Consider the following 14,737-nt stretch of genomic DNA (forward strand, 5'->3'; position numbering starts at 1 on the left):
TGTGCTACTGTTTCGCCCAATCTGTCAACCAGTTCAAATGACGTACCTACTGAAAGAGTTTTAAATAATAGCATTGTAAGACCTGTTAAACTGTAGTCCACATACGATTTGCTTCGTGTTATTAGTATTATATTTTGTATCTCGAACTATTCTAAATTAAAAGAAAGAAATTGAAATTTGAAGACAGTGTCAATAGTACAGTAATAGTATAGTAGAAGTACAGTAGAAGTATAGTATAGAGTATACAGTATAGTATACAGTATAGTATAGAAGGGGTATTAAGAAGTAACTTCAGCGCGTCTTACCTGCACATTTCACCATCACTATAGCTAGAACAGAATGGAAAATAAACATTTGAACGGTAGTCAAGCAAAACCACTGTCAGAATATCACTTCAGGTTAGTTTAACTATTATACGTAAAACGTGACTATTTGTCAATTTGTGAGATCATGTGATTCTCTGCGAAAATAACGACTGCTTCTTTTTGTGAACTTTGATCAATTAGTCAACATTAGTCAACATTAGTCAACATTAGTCAACATTAGTCAACATTAGTCAACATTAGTCAACATACTTACTTTGAGAAGGGATAGCTGATTGGCCGACATCTGTCCGACAGCGACATCTGTCCGACTCAGAAAATAGGTTATTTGGACAATAGTTTATGTCGGATCCTACCGTACGATTTTCTTGAAACATTCCATAAAGTATGGTGGTTATAGCACGAATAATCTGTGTAAGTTTGAGCGAGTTTCTATGTGCCAAATTTAAGATATTACCTTAAACACAAAAATATATCCAATTCGATGGTTTTCAGTGGTTCCAAAGCATATATCTTGAGATCCAACGATACGATTTTCTTGAAACTTTCTAGATAGTAAGATAGCTTTAAGACAAATAATTTGTGCAAGTTTGGATAAATTTCTATGTGCCAAATTTGAGATATTACTTTAAACACACGAAAATAGTGCTGTCGGACAGATGTCGCTGTCGGACAGATGTCGTGTTACCGGGATAGCTTGGAGTAATAATAATATGTTACATGATTTGATTTGATTTGAAACTTTTACAAAATAGCAAATATACAAATGTACAGCAAATCGAACAAACATATAAAATGGGCCGAAATGTATAAATGCTATAAAGCGTGGGTCAGTGAAACAAGTTCAGAGGACAACTTTTAAAACACGAGGTTTATGGCCGCCCAAAGTCTCAATAACGTCACCTCCACCTAGTAATAAAATTATGAAATATGAAGTGTGAAACAAATTATGAAATATGAAGTGTGAAACAATCAAGAAATAGCTCGTATATAAATTATAAAATTGTCTCTCAAATACAGATAACGTCCGAGAACTATTAAGATACACAATACTCATTCAAATACTGATCAGTGTCCGAGAGACATGAATTGCTTCACGGTGGTTTCTTATCACGGCTACAGACTTTCCCGTACCGGATATAGTGGTCGAGATGAGTCTGTTCAACCCTCTTCTTCTTCAGGTCCGTAACCAGATGTTTCCTCGTTGCTCGTTCTTCGCTAGATCTATCTGGACAGATCCATACATTTTTGTGGGTCTCAACTAGCCTCAGTCTTCCTGTTTTCGTCAGAATCTGTTGAACCGCTGTAGGGCTTGGGACAGTGATCTTTACTGGTCGGATAGTCGTACTACCTGGCCTCTTCCTGCCGACTCTAGTCGCTTCGAAGTGAGGTTTCTCCCCAATCTCCTCCAGAACTGCGGTTACTAGCGCTGGAAGCTGTTCTCCCTCTTCTTCTTTCAACCCAAACACGATCAGGTTCTTGCTCCTGTCCTCCTCTGCAGCCACACTCTTCATCACCTTCTTCAGGATGTTACTGTTGCAGACCGTACCACTTGCACTGTTCTGTTGTACAGCTGCACTGTAGCTCTTTATCCCTGACTCCACCGTTGTTTGCACTGTCTTCTTAACCGACGTCTTAAACAACTCTAGTTCTTTGTCCTTCTGCACAAGCAGCTGGCCCTGCAGCCTGATCAACTTATCCTTGTCTTCTAACGCTTCCGTCTTCAAGAAATATATGATCTCCTCCATTTTACCCATCTGGCATTCATGCCGTTGAACGAGGTCTATTGCTTCCACAAGCCGAAGTGCCAGATGCTTTTTATAGACAGTTGGAGCCATAAATATTTCTCTGTCCATATCTCCACAAATATCTCTGTCGTCGATTTTCAGTTCTTTTCCCAGCGTAATGAACCACTTAGTAACACTGTCCTTCAATTTTGTCTGTTCATCATACTCGAATCCTTGAATTTGGTCCAGAGATTGGGTCACCTTACGATCATCCTCCATAATGTACTTGTATAGGAATGTACAAGTACACACGCAAAGGCTAACTACGCGGTAGCAGCAAACTGAACTTATCGCAATTTACAAAAGATAAGAGAGCTCGATAATTGCAACGTAAGCTACACTGACTACACACAACTGAAAAAAACATAATAATTTTCTGACTTACAGATAAGACGTTTTGAAGCAGCTGTTTGAAGAATTTGCCAGAATTAGCGTACCCAATCAGAACGGGGACACCTGTATAGTATCATAACGACACTTTTTCGTATTATCTAGGTAGCTAGTTACCTAGGTACCTAGGTGGTATTACCTAGCTACCTAGGTTGTAAGAAGGTTCTGCACGATTTCTTTTAAATCACTTAACAAAATCAGAAATATTCTGAGGTTCAAATGTAGTGCCGTGATAATTATTAATTATACGTACGATAATTATTAATTGTAGGTATTTTTACAATGAATACTCAATGCTCATCTCAGATCTGGAAATGGGTCATTATATCAGCACCGATATTAGATGTGTTCTATCTAAAAGATCAGCAGTGAAAGTATTAAGTTAATCTCTTTACTACGAATTTGGATGTGAACTGGAAAAATCGTTTCATTTTGTGACGCACTCCGGCACTCATGTTTACGTGTTACTTTTATCAGTAAACGGTACCCGGTTTGTACCTAACTATATCAGTTCACGGTTATAAGATATTGCCATTTTGAACGTGTGTAAAGTAATTGGGACCGGGTTGTTATACTTGCAGACTGGGGTTCTAGTATTAAACTGGTAGGTAAACAGGGTAAACTGTGGTTCTTGTAGATTATTCTCGGTGCACCAGGGATATCATGGTGTTTACATGTTGGTGAAGCTTTAGAATATTAAACATACGTTTAAGATTGAAATATTATCATATTCTTACTGCGTTATACTTAATACTGTTTTTATAGATATTACCAAATTCGTCTTCAAATAGGATTAAAGTCTCAACACTAAAACACAAAAAGTCATTGATAAAATCATAAATATATCATGTTTACTATAAACAGTATCCTTTGTTCTCCAAACTTAATATCCTCGCTGTTTTAAGGGCAATATCGTCCATGTCGTCCACGTCCACAGTCATCCCGGCGAGAACAGTCCCAGTAACAGCTGTTAGCCCAGGTCAAGATTCATGTGAGATTGCGAGACAGGCTCATCGCACAAAATCTTAAAATAAACACAGAAAAAAAGTAACAAAAAAATGTGTGAGAAAATAGAAAAAATGTAATTTAAATGTTTTAAGCGACACAAAAATTTACTTTAGACTTTGTAAATTCGGAACTTAGTGCGGTGTGAGATCACGAGGTTAAAGTATAACAACTTTGCCGTGCGCGAAGTATATATTCAATTATTGCGAGATTTTGACGATTTGATATAAAATCTCACCTCGCTATCGCGAGTTTAACCACGAGATTTCGGAACCCTCTGGGGGTAGATGTAATTGTTTAGGCCTCATGATCTCGTCACTGTACAGTTCCTTCTCAAAGAACAGCAGACTGGCTAGCTTGTACGCATGTTCTGGTGTCTCTGACATGATACTGCTGCAATGGTCACGTGATCCACGCCCACGTGCAGGCGTATCGTCACGTGATCTGATGCTGGGAGTGCACGTGGTGGAGCGGGTGAGGAGCTGTTTGATGATTTGGAAAGCGTTGATTCCTCGGAACAGCAGCGAGATTATGGGCACTGAAAATTACAAGATAATGAAAATGTTTCAGTTGATGTGATTCTTATTGGTCAGTAATTAATTGATATTTGAAAACATGATTTATTTATTGACAGTCCCTAATCATCAACGAAGACTCAAAGAGTTAAAGGTATGCAAGAAATAGAAATACTGCGGTAAAAACTTGGTGACGTCACCCAAAGTACCTGTCTGAAGGAACTGAATGTCACTCTTCCAATGTGGATCACCCACTTCGTACTGAGTAACTTCTCTAGCTTGGAAGGAGTTAAGTTTACTGATGAGTTTAACTCCCAACAGTTCCAGCTGACCTGTCTCATTCTCTGGTACCTCTATTCCCAACGTGTCTGTGAAAAGTTAAGTTGCTCTGTTAGTTGAATATAATTATGTAGATGTGTAATATACGGATAGGAACATTATTTATGAGCCTGATGAACATTTCTGGTTAATAAAATATATACTAATTGAAATATTAAAGTATTAAGGGTTTTTTGCAGACATGAACAACACCACAAGAAAGACTATAAAATTCACGACACATACCACAGAAATGAACGAGAGCGTGTATCTCGCGCCCAGCTGTAGCGACCACATCTTTACCGATAAGAGCTACGAACACTATCTGTTCTAAGTCACATTTCTCTGTTATCACGTCCTGAGGTTTATGTTAGATGTGTTGAATATAATGCTGAAATATGTTAAAATATGTCGGAAATCGAAATAAAAGACAAATTTTGTCACCTTAGAAAGATTTCAAATTAATTTTTAATGAAAGTAAATCAAATTTTTCTTCAACATAATATCGCACAACATTTTGATTTAATTAACATTTAAATTAATTTAATCTAATAACCATTCTAGGATAAAAGCAACACATTTACATTTATCGATACAAAACAATTAGTTATCAAAAACTACAATTAATGGAACACTAATACTATGATACATAATTAATGTAATAAGTAATGCAGTTTCATTTTCACGTATAAAACATTACGAAGCTGTCTCATTGAACACTAAACAGGCGTATCCACAATATCTGGGAAGTTTTGTTGTATTTCATCTTCCTGTAACTGCGTTCCTTGTAGCTCTACAGCAGGAGTTAGGATATCATCACCTTGCACCTCTGAAGGATCTTGCCTTGGATCGGGTCTTGGATATGGTCTCTGCCCGACTGGTCTTTGATATCTTTGATGGAGTTGTCGAACTCCTTGCATGAACAGCCTCATTGAAGAAAGGAGTTCGGATGTCTTCACTGTTAGGAAATGTCTAAAACTTCGCACAGTAAGGGAGTATACAAAGAAGTTAGCCATTATATTCAAGTTAGTGAGAAAAATCGTTACTCGAATGGAAGTGGTGCTGTTTTCAAGCGAAATATCTGTCAACACGCACACAATATATGGCAGGTAAGATATAAAGAACACTCCGACAGTAAGCAGTATCGTGGTCACACCCTCCCATCTCAGTGTTTCTCCGTGTCGGGAGGCAGCTCTACTAGCCACGATCAGGAGGAGAACAGATGTAACAATGAGTGTCGTGGTGGAGAGAATACTGAGCACAGGATAACCGATTAAAAAGTACCATGTAAGCCAGACGTCATAGTCACAAGTATAGGTTATGTAGGTAAAGTAGATTGTGTCTCTGATGTAAAGCATGTTCATTACTAGTGCTGGAGTGTACCCACCAAGCGCTAAGAGCCACACAGCAGAACAGATTTTATGTCCTAACCGTGTAGACCAGGCACTAGTTCTCAGAGGATACTTCACTGTTATCAGTTTCAGAGTGGTCATAGCACATGTCAGCAACACTGTTACTACAGTGCAAACCCTGCCGACATGATAAAGCACATGACAGAGCAACTCTCCAGAAACCCAACGATCTGATATTATTGCCAGAGTACTAGGGAACACTCTGAATACAGTTTGTAATAAGTCGCAAACAGCCATGTGTTGCATTACTGTTAATACCAATTTATGGAGTTTGATGGCTTTATATTTAATAGTCGCTATCAAAATGATACTGTCCCCTATAAATGACGACAGAAAAACTATAAAGTTCCACAATATAAAAAGTGACCGCTCCTCATCATCTCTGATAGCATATAGCGTTTTGTTGTCCGTTTGCATATTCGACAGAATGTAACCTGATCATTACAAGAATGTTTCGTTAAAAAAGAATATTATTTACCCAGCGGGTGAAATTTATTTTTAATGAAAGCAGGTAAATTACCCGCTTTCATTACAAAATAAATTTCAACAAAGACAACTTGTTAACGGAGACAATGTAAAATTGTATTATTTAGCGTGTATTAAAACTAAGGATTTCTAAGACGGCGTTAAAAATTGTCAAATTGGCAAGGAAAAAATAAACACGCAACCGAGTGCCAAAATGCTGGCTAATTATACCACCCCCAAGTACTGACACAGTTCTGAGGCACGTAATATTTATGGATGGATCCGTGCCATTTTACTGACACCACGGCATCAACTTGAATGTGACTTTCCGCAAAAACCGTAAAAGATATACAATTGAAACTTTTTGACTGGGTCAAATACTTTCATGCTTTTCAAATCAGCATGAAAAAATAAAAAATTGGCCAAGGAATAGGGATTTTAGAGCCCAAAATTTGGACCCCCAAGTGGTGTCAAAAACGCGATTTCAATAGGTCATAATTATTTCAGTCTCTTGAGTCTTGACACCACTTTAGGGTTATACGGGTTCCTGCTAGTAATCATTAATCCAGCACTATCACGTGACTATGAGACTGTTTTATCCTCGTCATGAGGAGGTTAGGATTTATTATGTATTTTGTGTACTACTTTTTTACAGTTATTTAAATGTATTTTGCTGGGTCGGGAGAGGATTATTAGCGAGATAAAAGTCAAATTATACACGACTATCCTATGTTATCAGCTGATAACAATATTTTGATGAGTAGACATAGAAAATCCCTGATCTAAGTGTGGTGACTACAGATATAATACGAAATAATTTTACCATGCAGTTTCACAACTAACTGAAGAATTCTCTTTGATATGTGAGATAATGGCTACAAATACCCGTAACAGAATTTGTATTAAAATAGTTAGTTGTGAAACTGCAACTAAATCACTACCACTCAGGGGAAGATAATGGCTTCCAGGTTTTCCATGATCACAATTAAGTATTCTAATTTGTTTTCCCAGTTAGCGTGGCCAGGTGTCTAGTAGGCACCTGGGGCGGCCGTGCACAGATAAACTTTATATTTCTATTTCGTGCAGTTACATTGCAGTTTAACAGGCTAGGATATGCGGAATGAGGCAAAAAAAGTTGCCCCCCTGGGCAAATACTAAGCTCTGTAGTAATATACTCTGCCTTGTCTGTGTTGGCTCCCACATCTTGTGTCATACCCACTCCGACCAAAGTTAATAACAGTACAAACAGAAACACCATACTTGGCATACTATCGAGGTAGCAATATATGACAAAGTGTCCTCCAACTTAACCTTAGTTTACTGTTGTCATTGCTTAGTATCTGAAGCAGTGGAAACAGTGACACTGATAAATCTACTTGAGTGCTCCATACATGATTTGATTGATTTGAAACTTTTACAAAATAGCAAATATACAAATGTACAGCAAATCGAACAAACATATAAAATGGGCCGAAATGTATAAATGCTATAAAGCGTGGGTCAGTGAAACAAGTTCAGAGGACAACTTTTAAAACACGAGGTTTATGGCCGCCCAAAGTCTCAATAACGTCACCTCCACCTAGTAATAAAATTATGAAATATGAAGTGTGAAACAAATTATGAAATATGAAGTGTGAAACAATCAAGAAATAGCTCGTATATAAATTATAAAATTGTCTCTCAAATACAGATAACGTCCGAAAACTATTAAGATACACAATACTCATTCAAATACTGATCAGTGTCCGAGAGACATGAACTGCTTCACGGTGGTTTCTTATCACGGCTACAGACTTTCCCGTACCGGATATAGTGGTCGAGATGAGTCTGTTCAACCCTCTTCTTCTTCAGGTCGGTAACCAGATGTTTCCTCGTTGCTCGTTCTTCGCTAGATCTGTCTGGACAGATCCATACACTTTTGTGGGTCTCAACTAGCCTCAGTCTTCCTGTTTTCGTCAGAATCTGTTGAACCGCTGTAGAGCTTGGGACAGTGATCTTTACTGGTCGGATAGTCGTACTACCTGGCCTCTTCCTGCCGACTCTAGTCGCTTCGAAGTGAGGTTTCTCCCCAATCTCCTCCAGAACTGCGGTTACTAGCGCTGGAAGCTGTTCTCCCTCTTCTTCTTTCAACCCAAACACGATCAGGTTCTTGCTCCTGTCCTCCTCTGCAGCCACACTCTTCATCACCTTCTTCAGGATGTTACTGTTGCAGACCGTACCACTAATTGCACTGTTCTGTTGTACAGTTGCACTGTAGCTCTTAATCCCTGACTCCACCGTTGTTTGCACTGTCTTCTTAACCGACGTCTTAAACAACTCTAGTTCTTTGTCCTTCTGCACAAGCAGCTGGCCCTGCAGCCTGATCAACTTATCCTTATCTTCTAACGCTTCCGTCTTCAAGAAATATATGATCTCCTCCATTTTACCCATCTGGCATTCATGCCGTTGAACGAGGTCTATTGCTTCCACAAGCCGAAGTGCCAGATGCTTTTTATAGACAGTTGGAGCCATAAATATTTCTCTGTCCATATCTCCACAAATATCTCTGTCGTCGATTTTCAGTTCTTTTCCCAGCGTAATAAACCACTTAGTAACACTGTCCTTCAATTTTGTCTGTTCATCATACTCTAATCCTTGAATTTGGTCCAGAGATTGGGTCACCTTACGATCATCCTCCATAATGTACTTGTATAGGAATGTACAAGTACACACGCAAAGGCTAACTATAACGCGGTAGCAGCAAACTGAACTCATCATAGCATGATGACATCAGAAGTATTCTTTAAATATTCCTTGATAAGCGGGGAGTTTTAATGCTGAACTCCGTTAGCCTAGGAATTTAGGACTCCTGCCCAGTGTTACCATGGTAACTCCTGCCCAGAGGCGACCGGATGGGGTTTTGGTTTTGAGGATAAAATGTGTCCAATAATAAGTTACATCAGCAGGATGCGTTCTGATAAGCTCATACAAATTGGATCTGATAAACTTACTTTCCTAGTTCATGTTCCTGTCATTAATAAATAAATTTAAAAGTTATTTAAATTAGTTAATTAATTATAAAATAACCTATATTATGGTACACACCGCCGCAACAAAGTGTCCTCCAACTTTACCTTAGTTTACTGTTGTCATTGCTTAGTTTCTGAAGCATTGGAAACAGTGACACTGATTAATTTGCTTAAGTGCTGCATACATCATAGTATGATAACATTAGAAATATTCTTTAAATAAATATGATTACTCGCATTATATTGTGATAATATCAGTGTTACCATGGTAACAGTGTATGATTACTCGCATTATATTGTGGACGATGATATAATAACTTTAGAAGTGTACATTTGTCGTTATTTATAAGCCACCGCTAAATATTCTAATACCACACAAAAATGACGTCATGTTCTATCGATCAATCAGCTCTAAGCTTTCACTTTGTAGTAAGTGAAACATCAGCTCTAAGATTTCACTTTGTAGTAAGTGAAACATCAGCTCTAAGCTTTCACTTTGTAGTAAGTGAAACATCAGCTCTAAGCTTTCACTTTGTAGTAAGTGAAACATCAGATTTCAAAATCTCCTCGATTGTCTGATAAGGTCATGTGTATAAGGGTGTAATAATGGTGTTGTCATGATTTCCAATAACTTAAAATATTGAGTATTGAAACCTGTGAGTCTATGAGTCCATTAAAAGTAAAGTGCCTCAAGTATTGTAAAGTTGTAAATGCTATTCAGGATTATGTTCGAAATGTCACATAGCACCCGTGTCAATATGTTCATTATATGCAAGCCTCTTGATTTATAATATAATAATTAAAGTTGATGTCCGTTGTAAATGTCGTTCTGAATTTTAGATTTAGTTACATACTGTGTCGTGTTTTTTAAACTTGTCCCAACATTGGGAATACCTCGACTAGGGTCGATATAATATAAGTACCATTGCAATACTACTATATAAGGTAATATTAACACACCACTCATGGCCAGGGTTGCCAGGGGACCTTAAAAACCTTAAAAAACCTTTAAAACCTTAAAAACGGCAATTTTGGGCAAAAAACCTTAAAAAAGACGTGAAAACGGGCAAATTTTCGGGTTTTTAAGGTTTTTTAAGGTTCCATACCTAAATTATACCTAGCTTGATGTTAGATCTAAATGGATTTTCCGGATTAGTAAAAATTTTTGAAATTATACCTAGCTTGATGTAGATCTGATAAGATTTTCTGAATTTATACCTAGCTCGGTGTAGATCTGATTGGATATTCTGAAATTATACCTAGCTCTGTGTAGACCTGATAAGATTTTCTGAAATTATAACTAGCTCGGTGTAGATCTGATTGGATGTTCTGAAATTATACCTAGCTCGGTGTAGATCTAATTGGGTTTTTCTGAAATTATACCTAGCTTGTTGTAGATCTAATTGGGTTTTTCTGAAATTATACCTAGCTTGTTGTAGATCTAATTGGGTTTTTCTGAAATTATACCTAGCTTGTTGTAGATCTAATTGGGTTTTTCTGAAATTATACCTAGCTTGTTGTAGATCTAATTGGGTTTTTCTGAAATTATACCTAGCTCGGTGTAGATCTAATTGGGTTTTTCTGAAATTATACCTAGCTTGTTGTAGATCTAATTGGGTTTTTCTGAAATTATACCTAGCTTGTTGTAGATCTAATTGGGGTTTTCTGAAATTATACCTTCCCCCTTTAGATATGATTGCAATTTCTGTATCGGAAAACCTTAAATTTGCACCTTTATTGCATTACGTTTGTCCAAACTTTCGCACTGTGGACTTTAAAAAACCTTGAATTTAACTGTTTTGGACCTTAAAAATGGGTCAAAAGGGGCCTTAGAAGACGTGAAAAAACCTTAAAAATGACTCTCAAAAATGCCGGCAACCCTGCTCATGGCAATACTACCATATAAGGTAATATCAACACACCCCAGTTTTTCCCGACGTGGGTGGCTCCTAACGTGATGACGTTTGCTGGATACATATGTCTACTAATTGACTACTGTCTTCTAGCTCACTACGATTGGACCTTTACTGCTGAGAACGAGTCTAGTCAGGTAATATTTGTGTGAACATGTTACCATGGCACTGGTGTGACCATGTTACCATGGCAACACTGGTGTTGCCATGTTACCATGGCAACACTGGTGTGAACATGTTACCATGGCAACACTGGTGTGGACATGTTACCATGGCAACACTGGTGTGAACATGTTACCATGGCAACACTGGTATGAACATGTTACCATGGCAACACTGGTGTGAACATGTTACCATGGCAACACTGGTGTGAACTTGTTACCATGACAACACTGATGTGAACATGTTACCATGGCAACACTGGTGTGAACATGTTACCATGGCAACACTGGTGTGAACATGTTACCATGGCAACACTGGTGTGGACATGTTACCATGGCAACACTGGTGTGAACATGTTACCATGGCAACACTGGTGTGGACATGTTACCATGGCAACACTGGTGTGAACATGTTACCATGGCAACACTGGTGTGAACATGTTACCATGACAACACTGGTGTGAACATGTTACCATGGCAACACTGGTGTGAACATGTTACCATGGAAACACTGGTGTGAACATGTTACCATGGCAACACTGGTGTGAACATGTTACCATGGCAACACTGGTGTGAACATGTTACCATGGTAACACTGGTGTGAACATGTTACCATGGCTACACTGGTGTGGACATGTTACCATGGCTACACTGGTGTGAACATGTTACCATGGCAACACTGGTGTGAACATGTTACCATGGCAACACTGGACACTTTAGTTGTAAGATAAATGTACCTTTAAGTTCGCATGGGTGTAATATATCTACCGGACACGTTTTTTTTTAAGTGTGGTGAAAATGACTTTGAGTGCCATGACACTTTTGACAATGAAAGTAAAATGACTAGTAACTAGAAAGTGTTGCACAGAAATGCCTTCAATCTTAACTGCCCCTGTAAGGAAAATCAATTAGTTAGTTAATATGTCATAATATAGTACCAAGGTAGTGCCAGTTTTCAGCATTTTGGACTATTATGTTTAAAAAGCCCGTAAAAAACTGAATTTTGCGACTTTTCTGTTCAAAATTCAGATTATGTCTCAGAATTATTCAAAGAATATTTGGATTGGGGTAGGAATACTTGAACTGTGCTCAAAATAAGCAAAAAGTCATTTGTTTGGTCAAATTTCTAGTTTGGTTGAAGGGGTTGTACAAGGCCCATACTTTCGATCAGCTTGTGAATGAACTGTAACAACTTTCAAGAAACGTTGGTCTGTAATAATGTAACCTAGGAAAAACCTATTGTGTGCCTGTATTCAGTAAAAATTCACTCACAAAATTACAATTGAGTTTTTTTACATTGCAGTAGCTAGAAAGCAAAAAATTAGAACGTTTTTCAATCATACTGTCGAGATTAAGTCTGCTCAACAGCATTCTGTCCGAAAATCAACTTAAGAGTGTGTCAGTTTTCAGTAAAAAGTCATTTTTAGGTCAAATTCATCACGATTAAAAATTAGAAAGAAATGACTCTTTGCTGAATATTGGCACTATACAATTGATGTCTGACAGCATAAGCAGGTTCATTAAGATGATTCTTTACAAAATCTAACGATATTGTGTGTTCTAATTCAGCAAAAAGTCATTTTATAAATAATATTTTTAGCTTAAAATCTTCATAGAAATGACTTTTTGCTGAATATTGGCACGATAAAGTAGATTTCTGACAACAATATCATGTTCATCATGGAAATTTGGGACATACTATTGATGTTTGAAGTTCATTGTGCCAGTTTTAAGTTAGTTATAGCAGGTTATCACAACACTGCTTACAAAGCACAAATTTTATGTGATTTACCATTGGTATATGCCTAGAAAAATAAGTCATTTTAAGCTGAATAATGACACACAGTGCAACAAAATTGTGCCACATTAAACAAAAAGGCACAACGTTCTCTCAAACAATATTCTGAACTAAAAGGAGTGCCATTTAGCAGTAAGAATGACTATTTCTGTCAAATAAGTCACTTTTTACTGATTTCCAGGACACATATGCTCTTCAAATTTTCAGGATGTAACTAAACTAAGATTTATATCTGCAACATAAACAATTTGGTGGTTTGAGATGATTGATAATGCTGATATTGACTTCCAATAGTTGGTAATTCCCACGCTGGCTGCAGCAGTCACTACAGCTGATTAGTGGTACTCTAATATTATTATCTGTTTTTGACCCCTTTATGAACACATTACTTTTCGAAATAGATGCTTAAACTAACACTTGTACACCCATGGATCAAGAAATGGACAATTTTTGTCTTTTTACATCATTTATCTATATGACTGATATGCTGAATTTGGGCACTCGGGACATAATTGAGTGTAAGCAGTACAGAGTTCAAGCCGTCTTTTAACTGATTAATGGCACCTTCAGTCTAAAAGTCAATAAGGTGACTGAAAAAGAGAACTGAAATTTCGATACTTATTTCATCAATTAAAAAAAGATAAATTTCAAGCTGATACATGTGTGACTTTTTGCTGATGGCTCGCACATAGACATGTAAGAATAAGTTTAAAGACACAACCAAACATTATCTTATCCAGAAAATAGCACAGTCACGCCTTGATCTTTTTAATATTTTGACAAGAACCATCAATAGAGTAGTCGTATTCAGATATAAAAATGACTTTTTGCTGGATTCTGTCACTTACTGGAATTGCTAATAATGACTAAAATGCTGAAAACAGTTACTCGCTCCAATCTACTAGTGTTATGTGAACAATATTTTAGCAAAATATGGCAAAATCAATGGAATTAGTCAATTGGAGGTTAAAATGGTTTGCTGATTTTTGGCACTCAGTTTAATTGCTCATAAGTCATATTCTGCTTGAGCCTGGCACTTCGTTTTTTCAAATCACAACTGCTGAATATTTTCACTTCATCCTATGTACAAATGTATGTTTGCACTTTAAAAAGCATTGCGAGTTTTTCCTCATTTTGTGCACTCTACTTTGAAAAAGGTGAAATCAGCAACTCACCACACTTAAAAAAAAACGTGTCCTACCATACTATGTGTACTATGGGTGTAATATATGCTCATATTCACATGTTCACAGTGGTACTCATACTAGTGTATACTACTAAATTATAGAATAAGTATAAAAGAAGTACTCTTTACACATACTGTAACATGTGACACACTGTAACATGTGACATAATTACAGGCTAATATACCTCGGTGGGTTTGGTTTCTTGTTGCTGTGTTACACGCTGCTTCTCATCATCTGGACGGTATGGACGGAAAACAAGCTCGGCGTACAGGTATGTTACTTTGTTAGGTATGTTACTTTGTTTAGGTATGTTACTTTGTTTAGGTATGTTACTTTGTTTAGGTATGTTACTTTGTTTAGGTATGTTACTTTGTTTAGGTATGTTACTTTGTTTAGGTATGTTACTTTGTTTAGGTATGTTACTTTGTATAGGTATGTTACTTTGTTTAGGTATG

The 14,737-nt window shown here is 37.2% G+C and overlaps 2 protein-coding genes and 1 long non-coding RNA gene across 4 annotated transcripts in view; 1 reads left to right on the plus strand and 2 right to left on the minus strand.

The window, feature by feature from the left end:
- Positions 1-14,737, minus strand: part of LOC134822809 (chitooligosaccharidolytic beta-N-acetylglucosaminidase-like) — a gene marked incomplete in the record, with an annotated part of 941,725 nt that overhangs the window by 531,453 nt on the left and 395,535 nt on the right.
- LOC134823564 (uncharacterized) overlaps positions 1-14,737 on the minus strand; it is an 83,806-nt gene that overhangs the window by 34,872 nt on the left and 34,197 nt on the right. The window lies entirely within an intron of this gene.
- Positions 1-14,737, plus strand: part of LOC134822617 (ethanolaminephosphotransferase 1-like) — a 51,897-nt gene that overhangs the window by 10,208 nt on the left and 26,952 nt on the right. For both annotated transcript variants that reach the window (XM_063833746.1, XM_063833747.1), the window contains exons 3-4: positions 11,151-11,273; positions 14,457-14,553. In XM_063833746.1, the coding sequence (XP_063689816.1) occupies positions 11,151-11,273; positions 14,457-14,553 (220 nt within the window). The remainder of the gene's footprint in view (positions 1-11,150; positions 11,274-14,456; positions 14,554-14,737) is intronic.

Source organism: Bolinopsis microptera, chromosome 11 (genome assembly GCF_026151205.1).
Source record: "Bolinopsis microptera isolate Bmic1 chromosome 11, MBARI_Bmic_1.0, whole genome shotgun sequence".
Classification (NCBI taxonomy): Eukaryota; Metazoa; Ctenophora; class Tentaculata; order Lobata; family Bolinopsidae; genus Bolinopsis; species Bolinopsis microptera.